This window comes from Oryx dammah, unplaced genomic scaffold (genome assembly GCF_014754425.2).
Source record: "Oryx dammah isolate SB20612 unplaced genomic scaffold, SCBI_Odam_1.1 HiC_scaffold_11232, whole genome shotgun sequence".
Lineage (NCBI taxonomy): Eukaryota > Metazoa > Chordata > Mammalia > Artiodactyla > Bovidae > Oryx > Oryx dammah.
The window spans coordinates 3,977,953-4,003,657 of NW_024080625.1; the positions used below are offsets into that span (position 1 = coordinate 3,977,953).

The following is a 25,705-nucleotide window of genomic DNA, read 5'->3' on the forward strand; positions in this document are numbered from 1 at the left end:
TTTAAAAAGGTTATGGACAAGATAGTATCTAAGGTTCTTTCTGCTCTAATATTCCCTCATTTTCGTAACCTATCCAAGTCGTCTTATTAAGTATAACTAGACAATCAACACAAAGTCTATCTTATAAATAGAACACATTGAAGTGTAAATGAAAAAATCATTTAGTGCTAATGATTTTCTTAATTATTACAATGTACTACTAGCTTCCCTGGTGGCTCAGACGGTAAAGCGTCTGCCTACCCTGTGGAAGACCCGGCTTCAATCCTTGGGTTGGGAAGATCTCCTGGAGAAGGAAATGGTAACCCACTCCAGTACTCTTGCCTGGAAAATCCCATGGATGGAGGAACCTGGTAGGCTACAGTCCATGGGGTCGCCAAGAGTCGGACACGACTGAGAGACTTCACTTTCTTTCACTTTCAATACTAGTCTACAAATCTGAGCAATAATATGCTTCAAAAAAAATTGAAATGACATTCCTGTGACTCTTGCTAAAATGATCTTCTAGACATAGCCCCCCTGAGATTGCAGATATGCTTTCCGATGGGTTGGGTAACTTTTTAAACTCTTTACGAAAGAATGAAAGGGACCAGGAAGATATCCATATTCAATGTTAGCACCATTTCAAAAAGGATTCATATATGAAGGACAGGAAACTAAGGAGCAGCATCTATAAAATGCCTTGAATAAGTACAATCAGGCATGACATCAGATCATAGGATGAACAGATACAGATACACTCAACATGTGTTTTATATGCTTCTGAAAAAGACAAGTCTTCAGTTAAGTATAACTAATTTTTTCCATTTTTATTATCTTATATGCCAATCATATCATGCCTTCAGCAGATACAATTTCATGAATAGTCGAAGAGAGCAGGGCTCAGAAACAGTATCCATATTGTGGTAGATTGAAAATAAGCAGTTATAAATAACGAAATGTACCTTGAAGTTAAGTACTGCTGCTGCTGCTAAGCTGCTAAGTCACTTCAGTTGTGTCCGACCCGTGCGACCCCATAGATGGCAGCCCACCAGGCTCCCCGTCCCTGGGATTCTCCAGGCAAGAACACTGGAGTGGGTTGCCATTGCCTTCTCCAATGCAGGAAAGTGAAAAATGAAAGTGAAGTCACTCAGTCATGCCCGACCCTCAGCGACCCCATGGACTGCAGCCTTCCAGGCTCCTCCGTCCATGGGATTTTCCAGGCAAGAATACTGGAGAAGTACAGTTATTTCATACTCAGCTAAATACCATTTAAATATAAAATACATGGTTATAGCATTTAGTTTCATATTTCTTTCCCCTTTATGAGTTCCTAGTATCTTTTCTGTAATAAAATTAATACAGCTAATTAGTGGGAGTGAGAAGGAACAAAACTGAGAAAAGAAATATTAAATAACAACAGTATTAGGAAGGATTACCTGTTGGCCATTCTCAGCAGGGGTATTTCCCTGCAGTCTTTCCAGCCCTGAGCATTCTGCAAGTCTAGAAGTTCCTTCTTGGTGTAAAGGTACCTCCCTAACATCCCCACCCCTTGAAATGCTATAAAATAACAAAATGTAGCTAAAAAAAAATCACATTTAAATTCCTCTATTTCATCCACCCGTTTAAAGTGCCAAATCAAATACTGGATAAAATGGTATTAAACCAAGGTCTAAAATGCAATTCTAAGACTATATAAAGAAATTTAAAGAATCTGGCAACAGTGGAAATGGTTTTTATTAACAAGCTCTTAAGAAGGTCCAACAGCCTCCCTTCAAAGGAAACCTATGTGTTAGTTGCTCAGTCGTGTCCAATTCTTTGTGACTTTATGGACTGTAGCCCACCTGGCTCCTCTGTCCATGGGATTCTCCAGGCAAGAATACTAGAGTGGGTTGCCATGCCCTTCTCCAGGGGATCTTCTTGACGCAGGGACTGAACCTGGGTCTCCTGTGTTGTAGGCATATTCTTTACTGTGTGAGCCACCAAAGATAAAATATACTTGCACCATTACTGAGTGCCAGACTGTGTATTAGGCATTGTGCTAAGAGTTATACACAGATATCCTGTTTTGTTTGTTTCTTATTCTTATATACACCGTGTATGTACGCTATATCTCCTTTTCCTTGCAAAGTTTTACATTTCTACATGCCAACAAAATACCAACTTCAAAAATAGCTATAGCTGTTTGAAATAAACTACATTCTTGGGGAGAATACATAAAAGTTTATACACATTTTTTAGATTAGGAGTAAGCATCACCGACTCAATGGACATGGGTTTCGGTGTACTCCGGGAGTTGGTGATGGACAGGGAGGCCTGGCATATTGTGGCTCATGGGCTCGCAAAGAGTTGGACATGACTGAGCGACTGAACTGAAAATGTATTAACATTATGGCTTGAATTAGATGTGTATATGTCCAGTATGTTAAATTCTAGCATTGTGATCCTGAAATTATCTTTCAGTGATACTTATATCCTATAACCTAGTCATTAAAATAATGTTATATATAAAAGGATTATCTAGGATTTTACAAAGAAATCTTTTAGAATAGTGGCAAATGGGCTAAGAGCACGAGCTCTGGTTTCAGACCCACCAGATTTCAGTCCTGTACCACCTCATATTAGTTGGTAACCTTGGCGAATTATTTAGCATTGTGAGGCCTTTTCTCTAAAATAGAAATTATAATGTTTACCTAATAGAGTTTCTTTATGAATCAAATGACAAAATAGTGTAAAATTCCTAACACAGGTCCTAGTCTTATCTAGTATTGCTTGTTTTTTGTTATTTAGGTATCATTATTGAACATAACCACACTAGGGGGTTAAAGGACACAATAAACAAGGGTGGATGAAGTAATTTCATAGTAAGGGAGGTTTTCTCTAATCTGGCTTGGTCAACTATAACTCTTTAGGATTACAAGGGAATCTAAAAAAAAAGTGGAACACATAAGATGAACAGGGAAATTGTTAAATATTAAGAAAAATGTGCTGAATGCTTAGTATATGTTAGATATTGCATTATTAAAATTTTTTTCGTGTGCTTTAATAAATGAAAAACTCAACCTGTAGAAGCTTGAATAAAAATGACTTGGTATTTTCCACAAAAACGCCATATTAATTATTGCCATGTACATAATATACACTGAAGAATCCTCAACCTATTTAGATACCTTGAAGTAGACCTAAGCAATACTAATATGAATTAAAAAACTCATTATGCTCCCAGAGCAGTACTGTCCAGCTTTACCCATTCACATGAAGAAAGACGAACATTAGTGAATGATGTTCTAAGCAAGGGATTCTTTGCTTTCTCATCTTCCATTTTGCTTCCCTACTCCCACCCCTCTCTTGTCATCTAGACTGTATCAATACCAACACAATCTGCTGTCATCATCAGAAGCACAGAGAAAAAGCCCAAGACAGAAGACTGCAAGCAAAGCTGGCGACAGTCACAGAAGGCTCCGGCTGTGTAGTAATTAGGAAACAAAGAATGAAGTAGTAGTAATCCAGGAAACAGCACAGAAGACTGTCCTTAAAATCTTTATAGGCTGATTGGATCCTCAATTCATTAGCACTGATTTTAGAAAGCACTTTTATTTATTGAGGCATGCAGAGAGGGGATAGTAGATATTTAAAAGGGAATAAATAGAGCAAAGGAATAAGAGACACAAAATTTTAAATACCAGAATAGCTGAAACAAATTGAAATTATAAGATATAAACCTTTTTAAGGAATAAAGGCAACTAATATCTAAAATAACAACACACTTGATGAAATTCTTATGGAATTAACTTTTTTACAAAAGTTCTGTGAAAGAAGCCTCAAAAATACACTCATGTCAAAATCAAATACAGAAATTCCCTTCTGGTGTACTCTTAGCAAACCTCTCCCAAACAAAACCAAGTTACATTTTAAAAATACTCCCTAAAATGTTAGATGACAAGTATTTCTCTATCTTGGCTCTACAAAATTACTAATTTGCGTATACAACAAAATAGAAAAATGCTTTAAACCAGGGGTCCTCAACCCCTTCCTAACAGTGGCCTGTTAGGAATCGGGTGGCACAGCAGGAGGTGAGCCGTTGGCTAGCAAGGGAAGAGTCACCTGCTGCTCCCATTATTTGTATTACCTCCTGAACCTTCGCATTTCCCCCACCCCACCTCAGGGATGGGAAAAAAAATTGTCTTCCATGAAACAGGTCCCTGCTGCCCAAAAGGTTGGGGACCACTGCTTTAAATCGTGTGTTTAAGTTAACAACTGAAAACTGTTCAACAAACAAAAGAGAAAAGTAAAAGAGCATGACAGCTTGAGTACACTGCTGCTGGTGCTGCTGCTGCTAAGTCGCTTCAGTCATGTCCGACTCTGTGCGACGCCATAGATGGCAGTCCACCAGGCTCCGCCTTCCCTGGGATTCTCCAGGCAAGAACACTGGAGTGGGTTGCCATTTCCTTCTCCAATGCATGAATGTGAAGTTGCTTAGTCATGTCCGACTCTTAGCAACCCCACAGACTGCAGCCTTCCAGGCTCCTCCATCCATGGGATTTTCCAGGCAAGAGTACTGGAGTGGGGTGCCATTGCCTTCTCCTGAGTACACTGCTGCTGCTGCTGCTGCTGCTAAGTCGCTTCAGTCATGTCCGACTCTGTGCGACCCCATAGACGGCAGCCTACGTGGCTCCCCCATCCCTGGAAAAGGTCCTCCCAATTACCTTTTCAAGGTAAAACATGGACGAACAGTGCATTTCCCCCTAAAATCATAATTACACATCAGGATTTTTTAAGAGAAATGTGACAGGAGAATGACTCACCTGTGGGACCACATTCTGTACGTATGTTGGTGGATGCTGCTGCTTCTGCTGAACAGCACTTTCTATTGCTACTTTAGCTACAGTGCTTGGATCTGCTCCTGCTGGCACCGCAACCATCGTTGCACTGCAGCCAGCATTGTTGGGGTCACTGATTGTAACAATTCTAACTCCCACTTTATTTGGAATTCCTGTGACTGTTTCCCTATCATTATCCTCTGCTGGCCTCTTTACAGTTTTGCATTCTGCTGTGCCATTTGTAGACCGAATGTCAGACAACAGGGCAGGAGAATGGGACACTCTTGATCCTGAGTGGGGAACGGCTATGATTTGATGCCCCTGTATAACAGAGGTTGCAGAATGTGGTGAGACAACTACACTTGGGCGTTGCTGAGGCACATCTGAATTCAAACTTGAAGCTAGAGGTCCATTAGGCAAATCAGTACCACTAAACTGCTGTGTTGCCACATTTGAGGCCTCCTGCATACTGCTCACAGATGGTGAAACACCCAAAGTTAATATAGGTCCATTAGAAGTTCTTTCTAGTTGATCACCTTTGGCAGTATCTTGCTGAGTGGCATCTAAAGTCCCTTGTGGTTCCATTGGAGATATCTCACCATTTCCTACATGATTGGAAGTTTTGTGATTTGGAATGTTTTTGCTTAAATGAGAACCATCTCCTTTATCAAAATCACAGATTCCATTAACTAGAGGTTTTTTCAAATCACTTTTAATATCCTGCATGTCCATTTGTTCTGAGTTCTGTTTTCCAGATGCTCCATTCTCACCTAATTCTAACGATGGCCCATTACTGATTAGTGAGCACTGATTAGCCTCACTTTGAATTTTCCCTGAGTTTGAAGGAGGTAGACTTGAGTCACTGTATTTTCTCCCATTTAAAAGACTTCCCACCTGCATTTCATTTTCCTTTGTATCCCCATTGCTGGTGTTTGTGGTTCCTCGTCTGCAGGACGGGTTCTCCATGACTTCAATTTTACGTTCATGAACATGTAAACCTGTTGCTTCTTTTGCTTCCTCCTCCTTTTGGCAAATTATTTTATCACCTTTGAATGGGGGAGTAGCAGTAGTACAAGATGATTGTCCAGCTGGAGATGCTTGAGTGGCTGGAAGCGTTTGCACCTGAAGTCCAACTCCTGCCTGGGTCCCGCTCATGGTAATTCCTGCTGGAGCAATGAGCTGAGTTGTATTTCCCTGACTCACAGTTGCAGTTGCAAAACTTGTATTTGGCACAACTGTTATGGTTACCTGGTTGCCAGAAGTCCCTTGGAAAATGGTTGCTGGGCTATTTGAGATCAGCGGGCCTGGCAATATTTGTAAGTTCGAGATGGGCACGGTTTGCACTCCCCCAGTGGGTGGCATTGCACTTTGGACCAACTGAACATTTTGCTGCCCAACCAATAGCTGCTGAGCTGGAGTTTGCCCTTGCACTCCAAAACCTGCTGCTTGGTTATTGGCCACCTGGTACACCACCTGAGGACTAGGAGCTCTTGCATTATTTGGGGGTGGAATTTGTGGAGCTGGGAGAATAAGCTTACCACCGGGAGTTGAAGGACCACGCTTTGGAAGCAGCAACTGTTTTATCAGACTCGACTCACCAGAAGCAGGCTGACCAACTCCTGCATTCGTTTGCTGTGGTTGAACTTGCATCTGTACTTGTTGTGGCTGCTGAACTTGTACTTGTACCTGTTGTGGAGGTGCTGGTGAATGCTGCTGCTGTTGCTGCCTTTTCACAGACAGCATTTGACTGACAGTAGGAGGTGGTCCCTGTGGTTGAGGGGTGGAAGAAGATGACATGGCAGTAGGGACCTGGTTAGTAGTAGCTGGGACAGGTGATGGTGAGGAAGATGGAGTAATGCTTGGTTGTCCAGTTAGCTGAACTGCCTGGCCAGCTGGAAGAGCTGCTGGATTAGCAAGAACAATTTGGTGAATGGCTGGTGCATAAGTTTGACCTTGTTGAGCTGGCTGGCTTACAATCACTACACTTTGTTGGGTTGGCTGCTGCGGCTGTTGAATAGGCTGTTGTACCACTGTTGATGAAACTTGCTGAGAAGGGAGAGGTTTTGGTGCAATGTTTTGAAACCCTACCCTTGAGGGTTGTGGACTTGGGACACCAGCAATGGTAACCATTTGTCCTGTAGCTACCTGAAAATTCTGTACTGAAGTTGCTGAGACAATATTGGATGTAGAAGTCGTTACATACTGTGGGGGTGCTATGATAACAGTGTCCTGTGGCTGGCTACCAGCTGATGTCTGCTGAGATGAAGTTTGTACAGGTTGGGGTGATGTGGTGATTAACTGTTGACCCTGTGAAACTGTAGAAGTACATGCTGGTATGTTCTGAACTCTGCCAAATATATGACTCTGTGGGACAGCTTGCTGAATCACTGTAACAGGAGTGCCAGAAGGTATCTGCCCCGGTACCACTGTGTGTAATGGAGACTGCTGTGGAATTACTGATGGATGGTGAAGCAGTGTCTGGGAATTTACAACTGTAACAGGCTGTGGCCCTGTACTATGATTCTGAACCACAGAACTCTGTGCAGCTCCTCCTCCCACAGCAATACTAACAGGAACTGCTGTCTGGGGTATAGAGTTCTGGATTACTGTAGCCTTAACGACTTCACAAGGAATTGGAGCTTTATTTTGAATGACGGTCACCGGAGCATTTTGCTGCTGGTGGGTATGAACTGAAGGATTTGGTGGAATTCTTGAAACAGTCTGTGCCACAGTATGAACACCTTGTACTGGAAAAGACATTTGTGTTGCAGTCAAACTTGAAGATTGGTTGGTAACAGGAGTCCTCTGAAAATGGTTTCCTACAGTTTGTGGTCCATGAGGGATTCCTGAAAAGATGAGGAAAAGTTAAAATTCACAGTGAAATGACTGAAAAGCAGCATGTAGAAATTATTTTACTTAATTTCAAGAGAAAACAGTTTTAAGAAATTAACAACTCTGCATTATATGAATATGATAAAATAGAGTAAGAAATAAAATGTTACTGAAAAACAAGGACAAGTCATAAATCTTGAATGTATATAATACATGTTTTCATTTAGCCTTCTTATTAAATTGATAATATTTAATCACAATAAAAATTAATACCTGCAGGTGACGGACTTGGAGATACATCAGGTACAGAATCAACACGAACAACGGGAGTAGAAACAGGTTGCTGCTGATAGTACATCTGAATGGGAAGTGGGATAGCCCTACGTTTTACTCCTACTACATGAATATGCGCCTGCCCATTGTTACTGGAATCCTCCACTCTCTTCACTGTATGATTTGGAAAGACTGTTCTGTAAAGTACACACACATTCAATTTTAATAACTAGCACATTAACAAAAAACACTAAATTCTAACAATGTTTACACAAACAGCAACAGTATATTCACTTCTACTTATATATGAACCAGTATGAATCATATATTCTACAAGGATGGGAAACAAGGAATTAAATATTAATGTAAAAGATCAATTCTCCAATTTCAAAAATCATTATTATTAACATTGTAGGGTTAAAACAATTCTACTATATATGTAATTAACAAAAAAGCTGCATCAAATCAATGCCTATTTTATGAACTTTGCAAAATAACAAAAAGTCATGATGTTTGAAGATGGAGCTCAGTCACAGACTATTATTCAAGATTTAAAAGGGCAAACACTATGTCTTTAACACATATAAATAGCAGGAAAAACGTAAACTTAATTTCTTCCTTTTCTTTCTTTGATAAACCTCAGAATGTTTAAACAGAAACACCATGTTTTATATCACAATTCCCTTGAATTTAAACTTCCACCACACTACAATCTAACCATACAAAACTTTAAGTAGTGGAGACATTCAAGACTAGGTAGATAGTTGGTATGTCTTCCTGGGTAGCTCAGCTGGTAAAGAATCCACCTGTAATGCCAGAGACCCCAATTCAAAACCTGGGTCAAAAGTTCCCCTTGAGAAGGGATAGTCTACCCACTCCAGTATTCCTGGGCTTCCCTGGTGGCTCAGACAGTAGAGAATCTACCTGCAATGCAGAAAACTTAGATTCAATCCCTGGGTTGGGAAGATTCCCTGCAGGAGGGTATGGCAACCCACTCCAGTATTCTTGCCTGGAGAATCCCCATGGACAGAGGAGCCTGGCAGGCTTACAGTCCATAGGGTCCCAAAGAGTTGGACACGACTGAGTAACGAAACACAGCACAGATAGTTGTTATGTTCTCTACAGAGCAAGGGGTATGTAAATTAACTGTAAAGAAATATAAATCCTACCTAAGACATTTATAAAATCCAGTTGATGTTAGGATTCCACCACGAGCCAATTTACTGCAAGTTGATAGGTACTCAGAATACATTTCTGCTCGAGAGACAGAACAATCTGGATTTACTTCAAAATGAGCATTGAGCCTAAAAGAGGGGAAAAAAATACATGGCATTATGCAATATACTATAGAGTCTATACTTAACCATTTGAAGGCAATGTGTTATAAATTAATAATCATATCTTATTGATCAAATTTCACTATCTCATGCTATTTGCAAAAATATATGCTAGTTTTTAGGCAGACTAAATCAAATAAAAAGAGATTACTTAATCATTCTTATTTTAGTATAAAAAATCATTATCCACAAATATAAAAACCAATATTCATAAATATATGTGAATACATCAGCAGAGATGGCATGCTGGCAATAAATATTCTACAACACATTAATTTTATTCAGTGAATACTCAGGTTCCTGTCTTGTAATAATCAAAATATAACAGAAGCTCCCAATTATGAGTTATTGGTGATATGAAAAATGAAGGAAAAACAACTAAACTTTTGTTGCTCTTGGATCAAATTTCTTCAGAAAAAAATTCTCCTAAAACATTTAACTACTTCTTAAAACAATGATACTTCTCATGCTGCACACTCCCCTTCCCCACCTCAGAGACTCTATTCCTAATTAATTACAAGGTAATTCAAACTTCAGTTTGTCTTTGTCATAAAGTGACTTCAGCTATAAGTTAGGATTGGAGGCCTAGTTAACTATAAAGGACTCTTTCTAGAACTCACTATATATATACAAGGCAGGCCAACCTACAAGCTGTTTCCTATTAACTGAATCAAATGATAATTATGATAAAATAATTTAAAATGCTTCTCTTCTCCTCCTCCCTAGAAATGGCAGAAATAAGAATTTATAAGACCAAGTCTGTAACTAACACACACACACATTTTACAGTGGATGCAGTACTTATTTTTCCAACTTTCAAAACTTTGAGTATCGAGTTTTCAAATAGACCAGAAACAAAAAACTGTTTGGTTTCAATATAGAAGACAAACATTTTCAAATATCATTGGAAGATTTATCAAGTATAAAGCATCAGGTTTAACTATACAGAATATGAAGAAATGGCAAAAAATTAGAGATATTACCATAAACCTGATTTAAGAAAAGTAGAAAAGTAGAGAAAAGTGTCATAGGAACACAGATATGAAAGGACCAAAAATATGGAACATAAAGTGACAGGAACATGGAATGGGAGAAAAATGTTAGAGAATGGGGGAAAAGGGAAAGAAATTTTTTAAAGTAATATATCACTGAAAAGTGATCTTACATTTCAATCTGTTAATCTTCTAAAGAATTTTAAGTTGAAATTCATAAGCAATGTAGAGGCAATTAGCCATGAAAAAATGAAATCTAACCAATTCTACATTTATTTTTTTCAGGAAGTGGCTGAGATGTGACCAGTCAGTCTTCTCAAGAAAATATTATTTTAAAATTGATATTTCAATGTAGACATACTAGTTATTCTATCATTTGATTAGTTACCTCTTACTACTCACAAAAAGAAAATATTAACTAGCAATGAACAAGAAATTTTGCTTTCGGTCAAAAAGAAGGGACATTTAATAGCAAAATCTGGTTCAAAGAAGTCAGTCCAATTGTTTTAAAAAAAATATTAAGAAAAACAAATTCTACAATATGACAAACCTTATTTTCTACAAAATCAATGACCATTTTTTAACACAAATTTTACTTGAAAAGAAATGGTGTGATTTAATGAAATTTTAATCAAAGACTATTTTAATTCTGAAGATTCTGATACTTTACTTTCAAACTATTTCAAAATACAGGTGAAGCAATTTTACACTGTCCTTTCTTGTATAAATGATATCCTACTCTAACTAGAAAGAAATACAGAGTAAAACATTCTGGATGACTGCTGAAATAATTTCCTTTTCTCATTTGCTTTATTCTTCCCAAGGATAAAGCCTTAATAGAAATAAACCACTTACCACTGACAAGCAAACTTCTCACTATCTATTTCCACTATTCCTGGAGGTGGAGCAACATGCTGTGCTACAACTGCTCTGGAAGCTAAAGAAAAAAATACATTAGCTACATCATTTTTTAAAACTACAGGCCGTATTTAGTTCATGGATATGGAACCAATCAATATTCACAATGAATACCTTTTAAAAGGTCTATAAGCATATTGAAAATATAGAAATTTGAGAAAGAAACTTATAATGGAACACATATTAATTATACCAGGCACTGTCTTAGATCCTTCATATGAACTATTTTTTGTTAACCTCACAATCATTCAAATAATATGGATTATTTCACTAATATAAACTCTGTTTTTCCCATTTTCAGTCACTGAGTTTTAACTTGATACTATTAATATCTTTTTAATTCTTCTGTGAGGTGGGTATACATAAAGAAACTAACACTCAACTTGATTAAAATAATTAGCCCGAGGACACACACCACAATGTATCAGTAAATAAGCATCTTTCTCAGATTAGTTACAGAAGCAGATTGCATCAAAAATAATTTCACTTTTGAATTTAAAATATTAACTCTGTAAGTGGCATATATAAAATTTCCAGATATAATGAACAAATAGCCAACTTCTATGTTGGAACTAATAAAAATAAGAAAAACATGGGATAATAGAAACGTGATCATATTACAGTAAGTTTATAATGAAATATGAATCTTACATATAGATTGAAAATTATATTGTTTCACCACTGAATCACCATTATTAATAATATATGCTTTTTAAACCTACAAAGTATATCTTTTTTTTTTTCAGGTGACATGTTGGCAAAACTTCTCAGAATCCTCAAACAAAACATAAATTTCTAAATTACTGGAACTAGAAGAGCCCCACAGTCAGTCCAATCTGTGAATGATCTGAAGCAATCCTGACCTTTGTCTGCTGAGACCCCAGGCTTCCACTGGGATACAGCTAACAGCAGCCAGCCACATTTAAATACTTACTCTCTATTAAACCATTTACATTTACATGATTTGTTTTAATCTCATATATAGTTCTAAATTTAATTGTCCTCATTTTGCAAATGAAAAAATGAAAGCTCAGAGATTAACAAAGAACACATGATGGAGACAGCAGAGCTGAGTATAGCTGGAAAGCCTTCTTTTAGGAGTGCTGACTTTGAATTCAGGTCTGTCACATTTCAGAGGACATACTGTGACATTCTGCTTCTTAACAGAACATCATAATGAGAGTCAAAGGTATTTTTCTTGTGCAACCCCAGCCTATCTTTTTTCTTCTAACTTGATGACAGTTACAGAAAATACCTTTCTAAGGCCTAAAGACATGTAGAAACCTCCCTTTTCTTGATCAATTATACTGTAAGAATATACCCTGCTCTGACTGAAATCTGAATCAATTAATAAACAATTGCAGGAAACATTACAAACTATGTTGAAATTATGAGAAACTTTATAAACAATGCATAAGGAAAAATCATATAGCCACAATTAAATTAAAAGTATAAACTAGAAATATATAATTACTATGAAAGTGGCTACAAACTGAGAATCCTTGTCTTCAGGATACCTGAAGACATTCCAAAGAATACAAAGGGCACTTATACTTTGGATGGAATCAATTTCCAGATTTTCAAAGTTTTGTATATATTCCCTCCTAAAACTGCTGTGCATGAAAGCAAGACCTCCTCTTTGATGACTGCTCTTTAACCATTTTGGAACAAAGTCTTAACTCTATTAAACATTGTAAGATATGGTTAAATGCAAGACTCTGGAGCCAGATAGGCTGGCTCTAGAGTTCCATCACTCATCAGCTGTGTAACCATGGGCAAGCTACTTAACCCCTCTGGCTATCAAATGGGGCAAAGTAAAAGCACACTGACCTCATTGATGGTTATGAGGATTACAGAAGTTAATATGTAAGTCACTTAAAACAATGCCTGGCACATAAAGAGCGCTACATAAATGTTATGATGATGATTGTATAAATACCTCTGGAATACCAACAGGAGAAGTAGAAACATTAGTATCCACAAAACGTGTTTAAACAAAGGTATTAGGGTAAGGATTCAGGTCTATTCCAGTGTTTTACATGTTATAGTTGAGGGCAATGTACAGCCTTAAAAATTGGGTATTCTGGTCCTTTGGCATGTTCTAAATTCGGATATATTATTAATATAAAGTGATGACAATTTCTGCTTAATGTCCTTTCCGCCTCCATCACTCAACTACTACCAAAGAGTGTATTACTTTTTAAGTTAGAATCTTGAGTAAGTAAAGCACAAAGAATATTTCAAAGAAATACTGAAGGTAGTGGCATCTTATTTCATTCACATGACAAATTCATGGCAAGTTTAACTAGCTTAGAATTCGGAAATAAGGAAGATTTCACGGGAACATAAATCAACATATTTTCTTGGAAAAATAAAGTTGGATTTTTTTTCTAAATAACAGAAATTGAGACAAGATACCCTTGATTAACAAAGACTAACTTTATCAGTTAGGTTATGTGGCAGACATTTTCCGTAACTGAATGAGGTAAATCTCCAGTGCCAAGACTGACAACAATGTATTCGTGCACATGACAAAGAGCATTTTACCAAAAAACACTGTGGTCATGAAACGAAGACTACTAAAATTTCCCTAACCCAGTGGTTCTCAAAGTAATCGTGCCCTGACCTGAAGCAGCAGTATCTCATGGGAACTTGTTAGATATGAAAATTCTCCAGTTCCCCTGAATCAGAAACTCAGGGTATGGAGCCAAGAAATCAGCATGCAAGCCCACTGGGTGACTCTGATGCCTCCTCAAGTTGCAGAACCACTGTGCTAACACTACCTGAATATATTAGGTTAAACAAGGTGCAGCTAACTGAAAGAGTAGCAACTTTAATTTACACTCATATCTTGTTAATATTTTTTGATATGTTTTCAATAAACTTAAAAATAAATATCTATACTAACCAGGCAATAAATAATTTTATAAGTCAAGTATTACTAATTCTTTGATTTCAACAAAACAAAGCAGAACTCAACTTTTCAGAAGATCATTAAATATAATTTTAATAATTTTTAAATAATTCTGAAAAATAATTTTAAGTTATACTCTCAACTATTTATTGATATAAACTATTTAATGATGTGAACTTAAATATATAAAAAGGAAAAACATAAAATTAATGCTGAAACTAATTGCAATTTTAACAAGAAAAAAAATACTCTGAAACACACTAGAGTAATACTTTCCAGAAAACTAGCAGAAAAAGTCTTGTCCATCTCATTATGAGATGCACTTCCAATAACTGCTTCTTTTATTTAATTATTTATAAAAGTTTGTAATATATTTACTATTGTTTTACAGACTGTTTATTATTAAACCTTGTAACAATAAAATAAATTTTTAACACAGAGCTTTATAATGTAACAAAATTGAAAAACCTTAAAATTAAAATGTCTATATAGGTATTGATGGATCTGAGTTCAAGGAGAAAGACGGATAGTATAAAATTTCTAATATTAAGAATACGTGTTATTTTTTAAATGGATAATGTTATGTATCAAGATTCCACAGGATATAAAAAGTAAGTATCAATTTAATACATCACAAAAACATAGTATTTGCAGATAGATGAGAGGAAGGGAGCTAAAAGTTTAAAGATAACCATTCCACTAGAAAACCATATTAAACAAATGATGGAGAGGAAAGCCAAACTATAAGTGGTAACTAATCAAACAATTCAGAGTTGTCATTCATGATGAGCAAGTAAAAAAGCGCTCACCAGCATAAAAATGAACTCTTTTAGGTTTCTAGAGGCCTATTCAAGCTTGTATCAAATGGCACTACATACACAAGAAACTCTCAATATTTAATTTTATTCCATTTGCCAATGAGGATCAACTCTTAGGCTGGGGGGTGGGTTCACTTGTTAAGGTCACAGGTCAGCAATAAGGCAAAAGGAGTTTTCATGAAAATTACCTCTGAATATTCTTCAAATGACCTATTATTATCAGCATATCCCTGATAATTTATTGGTTTCACTCTGTTGAACAGTTTCTCAATGGCCCTCATTAACTTAATATTTTAAATTAATTTAAAAGTTTCTCCTTTGAGGATAAAAAATATACGCCCACTACCCACTTAACTAGTATATGAACTGTTTCATTTCCTTTTCAAGGCTGAGAAACTATTAACATTCTTATCATCGATTCTCCAATACATATGGGCACTTTAACATCTATTGCCTATGGGTGAAAGCTCACTAAAATTAGCAGTCCGAATTACCTATTTATTTCATGTCTTCTATTAAGTTAAATGCACACATGATATAACTCCATTATATGGCAGAGGGACATAATGGAAATAAATAGGTGATACATATTACATACTTTGCATAGAGTATATAATTTTGATAATATGGGTTAAAGTAGAAGAGAGGAAGAGAGACAGGGACCATGATTAAATGAGAGATGAGAAGAACAAGATAGCTGCAGAGAGATGAGGAGGGTCCAAACTGAGTTATCAGTATGGGCAATCAAAAAATTATTTAGGACGACTCAACAGAATTTGGTGATTAAATGAATGTAGTAGTTAAAGATTAAGGATAATGAGGTTCTTGTTTTGATAGTGGGAAATGTTGAGAATGATCTGAATGTATTCCTAGGCTGAAGAAGCAATTAAAAAAAAGTTTAAGATACAGAAAAGAAGAGTTGGCAAAGACTGGTATTCAGAGTACAAATAGTTAACATCTCTTCCTGAGACAAAGGAAAGAAGGAGAATGAATTTAAATGCTAGTAAGTTTATAAGGGAAGGGATAAGAAGTAGAAATTCATGTCACACGAGCTCCCAGAATAACTATAAAGTGTTAAGATCAACGGAGAAAGTGAGCATTCTCCATTAAAAAAAAGGGAAAGAGAATTATCTTGGGAATGGTGCGAGAGAAAGTGAAAAAAGTGAAAGTGACGTTGCTCAGTCCCGCCCGACTCTTTGCGACCCCTCGGACTGTAGCCAAGCAGGCTTCTCCGTCCATGGGATTTTCCAGGCAAGAGTACCAGAGTGGGTTGCCATGGTGAGAAAGAAGATGAGGTGAAAGATGGTTTGTTTTTGTTAGGACAAATGAAAGTGGAGCGCCAAAAGGCTGAGTGCTAAAATATAAAATAATAACTCATAATGAGCCAGGAGAAAGCAGTCTAAGAACTGAAGGACAGGTCTGAATTCTAGTTAAAAATATCTGAATTAAATACAGTTGACTCAAGGGAATGCTAGGAAGGGTGCATGCATTAGCGTCTGTATACATGCACACAGGCTTCCCAGGTGGCTCAGTGGCAGAGAACTTGCCTGCCAATTCAGAAGACAGGGGCTTGATACCTAGCTCAGGAAGAGCCTCTGAAGCAAATGGCAACCCTCTCTGGTATTCTTGCCTGTGAAAGCCCATGGACAGAGAAGCCTAGTGGGCTATAGTCCATGGGATTGCAAAGAGTTGGACACAACTTAGCAACTGAACAACACACACACATGTCTGATCATAAGCTCTGATTCTGAAAGATTTGTTACAAGATTTAAAACTAATAAAGGTATTATGGTTTTGTATTCTGATAACCACCTGAGAGAACTATAAGGTAATATTAGATTAACTTATTCCTGGTCTATCAATTTCTAATGACAAAAACCACAAACCCATCAGGGCACTTAATGCTCTCACAGCTGTGAATGATATTTAGTCCCTCACGCTGCTCTAAGTCCTTTTCAGCTTCATTTACTCATTGTACTATACCTCTTCTGTGCTCACCTTGATCCTGCTGCTCCTGGAATGTAACATCTGCAAGAAACTAACATCCATACTCAATTCTCACTTGGCCAACTCTATTGTCAAACATCAGCTCCCTGTACTTCATATTAAATCTATGTGCTGTGTGCTAAGTCACTTCAGCTGTGTCTGACTCTTTGCTACCCTATGGATCGTAGCCTGCCAGGTTCCTCTGTCCATGGGATTCTCCAGACAAGAATGCTAGAGTAGGTTGCCATGCCCTCCTCCAAGGGATCTTCCCAACCCAGGGATCAAACCTGCATCTCTTTCATCTCCTGCATTGGCAGGCAGCTTCTTTACTACTAGTGCCACATAGGAAGCCAATTTAAATTTATCCTTAGTATTAAATCTTACATACCAATAATCACACTGAAAAAGATTATACAAAGACACCAACCTGGGGCAGATGCTACATGGGTCTGCGTTTGGACTTGCTCTATAGCTTGTGGTCTAATTTCAGATAAAACTTGATGACTGGAACTTGGATGTTCGACAAGTTTTACTGCAGCCAGTGCATCTGGGCCAAACATCTGAATATCCATAGAAACCAGACACACTAACATGTCTATAACAAATTAAAAATCAACAGTTGTTAGTCAATAATTTTGTAAAACAATGACATCACTGACAAATACATGCTACATAAAACGCTGTTTCTCAAATGCCAGTTTATGAATCACTATACATCAGAATTATCCATGGATCTTTAATTCTAGATTTTTAGGCTCAATCTCTGAAAACTGATTTGGAAACTCTGGGGTAGATGTTAGATTATCTTCATTTTTAAAAGCATTCCCAAGTGACTTTGATGTGTAGCCAGATTTAGGAACCACTGATATGGAAAGTATATCTTTATTTCTCAATACTTTTCAAGCCAAATCTTTAACTCTGATTTTAGTATTTATACCAAGGAAATAAATAATTTGAATCACTTATGAAAACATTAATGTGACATGTTTTAGTAAGTGTGTTTAAAACTGACAACTCACTAAGAAGGTGAGTTCATTAACAGTACCACTACCAGCACTGACTACTTGAAACAGATAGACCTGCTCCCTGGAGAGTAAGACACAGACATCTTGCTGATTTCCAACTCAATACATAGTAACAGGAATAAAGAGAAGAAATAAAGGCTACTGATAGCCACGGGCACCCTGGCCGCTCTATGATAGAAGTTTTTTTATTATCTAAAACAGGCAGAAAGAACAACACAAGTGCATCTGAAAAGGTAATGATTCCTCAAAATAAAAAGTAAACCCCAAATATCAACTGTGATTTTTTTTTTTACAGCCCAGTAAGTATTTTTCCTCAATAAAGAAAATTAATTTTTCTTTTTTGGTTTAGTCTTACCTATGCTCTTTTCTACTTTTGCAATTTTTGTGCAAGCTACATCTCCCATTTCTGTGAGCATATATAGCACCTCAAGTGTTGAGATTACGAGCAGCACATCAGGTAAAGTGAGATGACAAATGATCTCTCTGTATGAGTCCTGATCAACATATTCACAAATCAAAACACCATTATCTTCTGCTTTGCAAAGATTTCCCAAAATTTCCATGCCTGAAAAGCATACACACACAAACATGTATTTGTCTTTTAAAACATGATACAAAGCTTATGTACTTTAGACAGTGAGAAACTTAAGTGAGCACTTACCCCTCATCTTTAAAAATCTATCCCTTGACATTAGGCATTTTGTAACAGTATGAAACATCAGGTGAGTAGTTTTGAAATCAACAGGATCCAATAAAAGCTGAAAAGAAAAGAAAGGACACTACTGTTGAGAGAGGCTTTATCCAATTTATATCCAAATACATATTTCAAATTGAATAAAAATGAATAGAAAAACATTGTATAATTTTAAAAATGTAATGACTGTGAAAATAGCCATCAATAAATCTGGAGCATCATTTCAAATATTTTTCTCCACACAACTTTGTAATACCACTTTAGGCAAAAACTATATGTAAGCATTTAATATTCTATAATTATGGCAAATATAATAATCCCACATCCTAAAGTTTTAAAGTAAATATTCTGCCAACTATAAAAACTGTTTTAAGGTTCTGTCACATGCTTACCTCAGCTGCTATATTTCCTAATGTGTCAAGGCCTAATTGCCTTAGGGATATGAAATGACTATGTGCAGAAAGTAATAGGAAACGGAGACAGGTACGATTAGCTGCCAAGAGCTTAACATTGCCCTCCTCAAAGGAAAGATTTCGCAAAATCACTGCAATCTGAAGTACCCGTTGTCCTTCAATATCATTAATGCCCAGCTTTCGAGGTGGATGAAATAAAGATTCCCAAATCCATTCTCCTGATGTACCTTCTACAACAGAAGAAAACATAATTTACTTAAATTGATATTGTACTATTATTGATATTTCAAATTTATTTAAAAATACTTCCTCATTGACTTACCATGAGACTTGTTTCTGTCAGATATGAGGTCACGTACTTCATTATCATCAACAATGTCTTTCCAAAACTGTAATGAGAAATTATTACACTTAATTCTGACAATATGAAATAACTATTCTATTACTTTAAAAATAGACACAATAGTTCTACTATTTTCAGTTCATGTAGATATCATTATATTATATATACTTAGCTCTTCAACACAAATACTTGAATTTCTATAGTTCAAAGATATCATTTTGGCCGGGGGCCCATAGAGCCTAAAAAGTCTGTGAAAGAAATTAGCCCATCTCTAAAAAGAATGGCATCTTTAAGTTCATTAACCTCTAACTAAAATTTGGCATTTCCTCAACATTTTCTTCAACTCTGAATGTTAAAAACAAACCACAGCGGTAATAGAAATTCTTCTGACACTGTCATCAATATGAATCACAGATATTTTCAGATCACTTCATAGCTATGGAAAATATCTAGAAATGGTATTTATGCTCATTAGTACTCAAAAATTATGATAGTTATTAATCCCATTAATAAATGACACACAGAAACAGATTTCTATTTATAGACTCCTAAGACATAACTGGCTAGCTACTGAGTAAATCTGTTATCTAGAAGAAAACAAAAAAGCAAGTAGTGGAGCATTTGTGTTTACAGATTTGTAACCCATATATTTAGGTTGTGTTTCAGTACTCTACATCTACAAATTATGTTTTGATCCTTATGAGAGAGGGAATAAGTCAAAATCCACTGCTTAATCTTTTTCAGGCTAAGAAACAAACATCTTTATATTGATAAATCCATACAAAATGAATTTTAGTTGTAACTTTTCTATGCCACTTAGCTCTATTATCTTATTACTTCTGTACTAATAAAGAAGCACATGGGCTATTAGTTAACTATTTATTTCTAAACATTCTGATGTGTATTTCAAAATGACTATTTCAGTTTGAGGAATTCATAACCTGAGAAAAAGTCCACAAACAAAAGGACTCAATGCAAAAAAACGCAAGACAAAAAAATGTTGGGCAACAATAAAAAAAAGAACTAGGCATACAAAGGAAGAAGACAATGTTCAATAACCAAGAAAAAAGGGGCACAGGAAATTCAAATAATAGAGATATCAGAGAGGAATTTTAAATGATCATGGAAAAAAAACAAACAAAAGATAAGACTAAAGTTTGGCATATAAGCAGAAACTTTAAGAAACAGATTAACAGAAATTCTAGAACTGAAAACAAAAACTGAATGGACATATTTAAGGAATGATTACATTCAACTCAAGTAAGAATTAGTGACTGGAAGAGATGGTAGGAAAAATACCAAGTTAGAAGCATGAAAAGACAAAAGGCTGAACAAAATAAAATCATTCAAGACATATACAGTGAAAAGTTCTAACACAGAATTAATTGAAGTTCCTGTGGAAAATAGGAAGAATGGGAAAAACAGTATTTGAAAAGATAGGGCCAAGGAATTTTCTAAATCAATTGAAAGATGCCAAGCCATAGACTTAAGAAACACTCAAAACTCTAAGAAAAGATAAATAAAATGTGGAGAAGCATCATAAAAAAATTCATGAAAAGCAATGATGAAGAAAAATCTTATATGCAAATGAGGAAAAAGGGATAGATAATCTTGAAAAAGACAACTAAAGACAACTAAAATTACAGGAAACTTTCTAAAAGAAATCATGGAAGCCAGAAGACAGTGGGATATTTTCAAAATCATGGAAGTAAACATTTGGCAAAGTATTATAGAAACTTTACACAGTGAAACTGCTCTTCAACATAAAAGCTGAAATAAAGACATTTTCTGACAAATGAAAACAGAAAAATGTCATCTGTAAACCCACACTGGAGAAAAAAAATGTATGAAAAGGCAGACGTGATTTGAATCAAAATAAATGCTGATAAATAAAATACTTTTAAAAGTCTTATGGGTAAAAGTATACATAAAATTAAAATCTATGAAAAACGCTTGGAAGAAAATTTTGTTCGGGTCATAATGGTACTGCAGTAGTCATCCCATCATAAACCAATATGTATAAAACAAGTGTTTAAAAGAAACTGGACAAGAAAGCAATGCAAAACTGAAATCACTGAAATATGGTAGGCAAATAAGGTGAGCCCAATGACTGCCCCATACATTTACATAGACACTCTTTCTACATAATGGAACAGAGATAATAAACCCAAAAGATCATAGCAATTATTAAACTGAGAAGATAAATTCTCTCTCCCTCTGCTCCCTCATATACATACACATATGTGTGTATACACACACACACACACATATGAGTTTGAGCAAATTCTGGGAGACAGTGAAAGACAGGGAAGCCAGTTATGCTGCAGTTCATGGGGTCACAAAGAGTCGGACATGACTTAACAATTGAACAAGTCATGTATTTGTCATAACAAATACCCATATATTAATTAAAAGTATACCAGAACAATTTTCAACATTCGTGAAAGACACCAAATACTAGACACTAAACAATGTAGTATTCCAATATCTATATCTAATTGAAAAATTACCATATGTACAAAGAGGTATAGGCTTCCCAGGTATTGCGTGGTAAAGAATCTGCATGCTAGTGTAGGAAACGTAAGAGATGCAGGTTTGCTCCCTTTGTTGAGAAGATCACCTAGAGTGGAAAATGGAAACCCTGTATTCTTGCCTAGAAAATTCCAGAGGAGCCTGCCAGAGGAGCCTGGCAGGCTACAGTCAACGGGGTTACAAAGAGTCAGACATGACTGGACAACTGAGCACACATACAAAGGAAGTAGGAAACATGACACAGAGCTAAGGCAAACGTGTTTCAACAAAAAAAGACCCAGAAATAATAAAAGTAATAAAGAAAGTGAAGTCCCTCAGGCATGTCCGACTCTTTGCAAGCCCGTGGTCTGTCGCTCACCAGGCTCCTCTGTCCATGGGATTCTCTAGGCAAGAATACTGGAGTGGGTTGCCATTTCCTTCTCCAGGGGATCTTCCCAACTCAGGGGTCGAATCCAGGTCTCCCGCATTGCAGGCAGATGTTTTAATCTCTGAACCACCAGGGAAGCCCCCCAAAATAATAAAACTAGAAGATAAAAACTTTCAAACAACTATTATTAAATATGTTCAACAATGTAAAGGAAAATATGAAGATAATTAAGGGAAATATGGGACAATATAAAAAAGTCAAATGGAATTTTGCTGTAAAAACATCTGAAATAAAAAAATATGATTAGATGGGCTTAATTAGAAAACAGAAAATAAAAACATAATAGAAACTATCCACAATGAAGTACACAGAACAGAGCCACAGTGGCTTGTAGAACAGTTCCTAAAAGGGAGGAGGAGAAATAAAAAAAATTGAACAAATAATTGCAAAAACATTCCAAATTTCATGAAAAAAAGAAGTTAAATAAACCCAAGCAAAAATAATAATCCTAAATGTACATGCCACTAATAATTAGAGTTCAAAATACACGAAGCAAAAACTGACAGAACCGACAGGAGATACAAACACTGACAGGGCATACAAATAGTTGACGATTTCCACACTCAACTCTCAAGAAATCATAGAACAATTATATAGAAAAACAGCAATGATACAGAAATATTGAACAACACTGTCAACACTCTGTATTTGTTATCAACAAATATTACATCCAAAAAACATTCCATTCAAGTATGCATAAGACATCCACCAGAAAGACTATAGGCTGAACTATAAAACAAGTCTTGATTAAAAAAGAATGAAATCATATGGGATGTTCTCTGACAAAGTGGAATGCAGTTAAAAAGCAGTAATAATAATAACAGTAAATGATAATAATAAAAGGTAGTTTGAAAACAGAAATAAAACATTTCTATATAACTCATGAGTCAAAGAAGAAATCACAAGGGAAATAAACTAAATGATAATGACAACATAAAATTGTGGGAAAATATTTAAAGTTGTTTATAGAGGGTATTGATAGCTTTATATACTGATACAAGACAAGATAAATAATCTAAAATCAATGGTCTAAGATTCTATTTAAGAAACCTGAAAAAACAACACTGCACAACAAAAATTGTATGTAAATAAAAAATAAGGTAAGTACTCATTTATTAAATTGTTGTTACTATTAGTCACTAAAATTAGTAAGGGTTAAAATATCACTAATATGATCAACAAGAAAACAGAATAAGTGTATATAAAATCTAAATGGGCACAATAGTAAAAAATAAACAATACTCAGTCCAATCAATTCAAAAAAAGTAAGAAAGGAGGACAGAAAAGAAAACCAAACAAGACATTAGAAACCTATTCAGAACATGGTAAATTTAAACATAATTATGTATCAAAATTATACTCAAAGTAGATGGAATAAGTACACCAATTTGAAATCAAAGTTTTTCCAACTAAGAGGTAAAAGGTCCAGTGGAAGTGCCAGTTACTCAGTTGTATCCGACTCTTTGTGACCCACATGGACTGTAGCCTGCCAGGCTCCTCTGTCCATGGAATTCTCCAGGCAAGAATACTGGAGTGGGTAGTCATTCCCTTCACCAGGCAATCTTCCCGACCCAGGGATCAAACTCAGGTCTCCCATATTGAAGGCAGATATTTACTGTCTTAGCCACCAGGGAAGCCAAAAAAAAAAAAAAAGCCCAAATACATGTTATTTACCAAGAAACTGATCTAAAATATAAACATAAAAGAGGTTGAATATAAAATAAGAACATATAAATATCAACTAAAAGGAAGCTGATACACACACACACATTTATATATAGTTATATTAATATCTGATGCTAAAGCTGAAGCTCCAATATTTTGGCCACCTGATGCAAACAGCCAATTCACTGGAAAAGATTCTGATGTTGGGAAAGATTGAGAGCAAGAGGATAAAGGGGTGACAGAGGATAAGATGGTTGGGTGGCATCACTGACTCAATGGACATGAGTCTGAGCAAACTCAAGGAGATAGTGAAAGACAGGGAACCCTGGCGTGCTGCACTTCATGGAGTCGCAGACAGTCAGACATGACTTGAGGACTGAACAACATCAGACCAAAAAAGAAAGGGAAAAAAAGGAAAAAGGAGACTTAACTGTAAAAATGTGTCCAATTAACCATTAATTTATAATATGTCCAATTAACCAGAAGGATGTAACAGCTAGTGTGCACTAAATAACCCATTCTCAAAATGTGAAAATACTATCTTTATAGAACTATAAGGATAAAGAAATACATCCTCAACCAAAATGGGTGCTTTTAACACATTTCTCTTCATAAATGAAGAAATAAACAAGTGAAACAGTTAGTATTGGTGTGGAAATACAAATATCATGATTGTGTTACCATAATCAAAAAGAGGTTGTTGTTGAGTTGCTAGGTCATGTTTGACTCTTTGCGACACCATGGACTGCAGCACGTGAGGCCTCACTGTTCTTCACCATCTCCTGAAGTTTGCTCAAACTCATGTCCATTAAGTCAGTGATGCTAACTAATCATCTCACCCTCTTCCACTCCTCTCCTCTTGCCATCAATTTTCCCAATATCAGGGTCTTTTCCAATGAATGGGCTCTTCACATCAAGTGGCCACAGAACTGGAGCTTCAGTTTCAACATCAGACCTTCCAATGAATATTCCGGGTTGATTTCCTTTAGGATTGACTGGTTTGATCTCCTTGCTGTCCACAGGACTCTCAAGAGTCTTCCTCAGCACCACAATTTGAAAGCATCAATTTTGTGGCATTCAGCCTTCTTTATGGTCCAATTCTCACATCTGTACATGACTACTGGAAAAACCATGTCCTTGACTATATGACCTTTCTCAGTAAGCAAAGTAATGTCTTTGGTTTTTAATATACTGGGTAGGTTTGTCATAGCTTTTCTTCCAAGAAGTAAGCATCTTTTAATTTCACAGCTGCAGTCACCATCTGCAGTGATTTTGGAACCCAAGAAAATAAAATCTGACACTGCCTCCAGTTTCTTCCCCTTCTACTTGCCATGAAGTGATAGGATTGGATGCTATGATCTTCATTTTTTGAATGCTGAATTTTAAGCCAGCTTTTTCATTCTCCTCTTTCATCTTCATCAAGAGGCTCTTTAATTTCTCTTTACTTTCTGCCATTAGAGTGGTATCATCTATATATTTGATGTTGTTATTTCTCCCAGCAATCTTGATTCCAGCTTGTGATTCATTCAACCTGGAATTTCACATGATGTACTCTGCATATAAGTTAAGTAAGCAGGATGATGATATACAGCCTTGTCATATTCCATTCCCAAGGTTCATACATCCATGAACCTTGCCCTACTAGTTCAACAGTTTTGATTTGAAACAGTCAACTGTTCTACGTCTGGTTCTAACTGTTGCTTCCTGACCTGCATATAGGTTTTTCAGTAGACAGGTAAG

General features: G+C 36.2%; 1 protein-coding gene across 1 annotated transcript in view; it reads right to left on the reverse strand.

Annotated features, from left to right (window-relative positions):
- Nucleotides 1–25,705, reverse strand: part of LOC120861255 (AT-rich interactive domain-containing protein 2-like) — a 155,722-nt gene that overhangs the window by 52,188 nt on the left and 77,829 nt on the right. The window contains exons 6-14 of the mRNA XM_040236879.1: nt 19,321–19,387; nt 18,978–19,228; nt 18,553–18,649; nt 18,247–18,456; nt 17,294–17,461; nt 11,086–11,167; nt 9,071–9,205; nt 7,902–8,098; nt 4,782–7,642 (exon numbers count right to left, since the gene is read on the reverse strand). Of these exons, the coding sequence (XP_040092813.1) occupies nt 4,782–7,642; nt 7,902–8,098; nt 9,071–9,205; nt 11,086–11,167; nt 17,294–17,461; nt 18,247–18,456; nt 18,553–18,649; nt 18,978–19,228; nt 19,321–19,387 (4,068 nt within the window). The remainder of the gene's footprint in view (nt 1–4,781; nt 7,643–7,901; nt 8,099–9,070; nt 9,206–11,085; nt 11,168–17,293; nt 17,462–18,246; nt 18,457–18,552; nt 18,650–18,977; nt 19,229–19,320; nt 19,388–25,705) is intronic.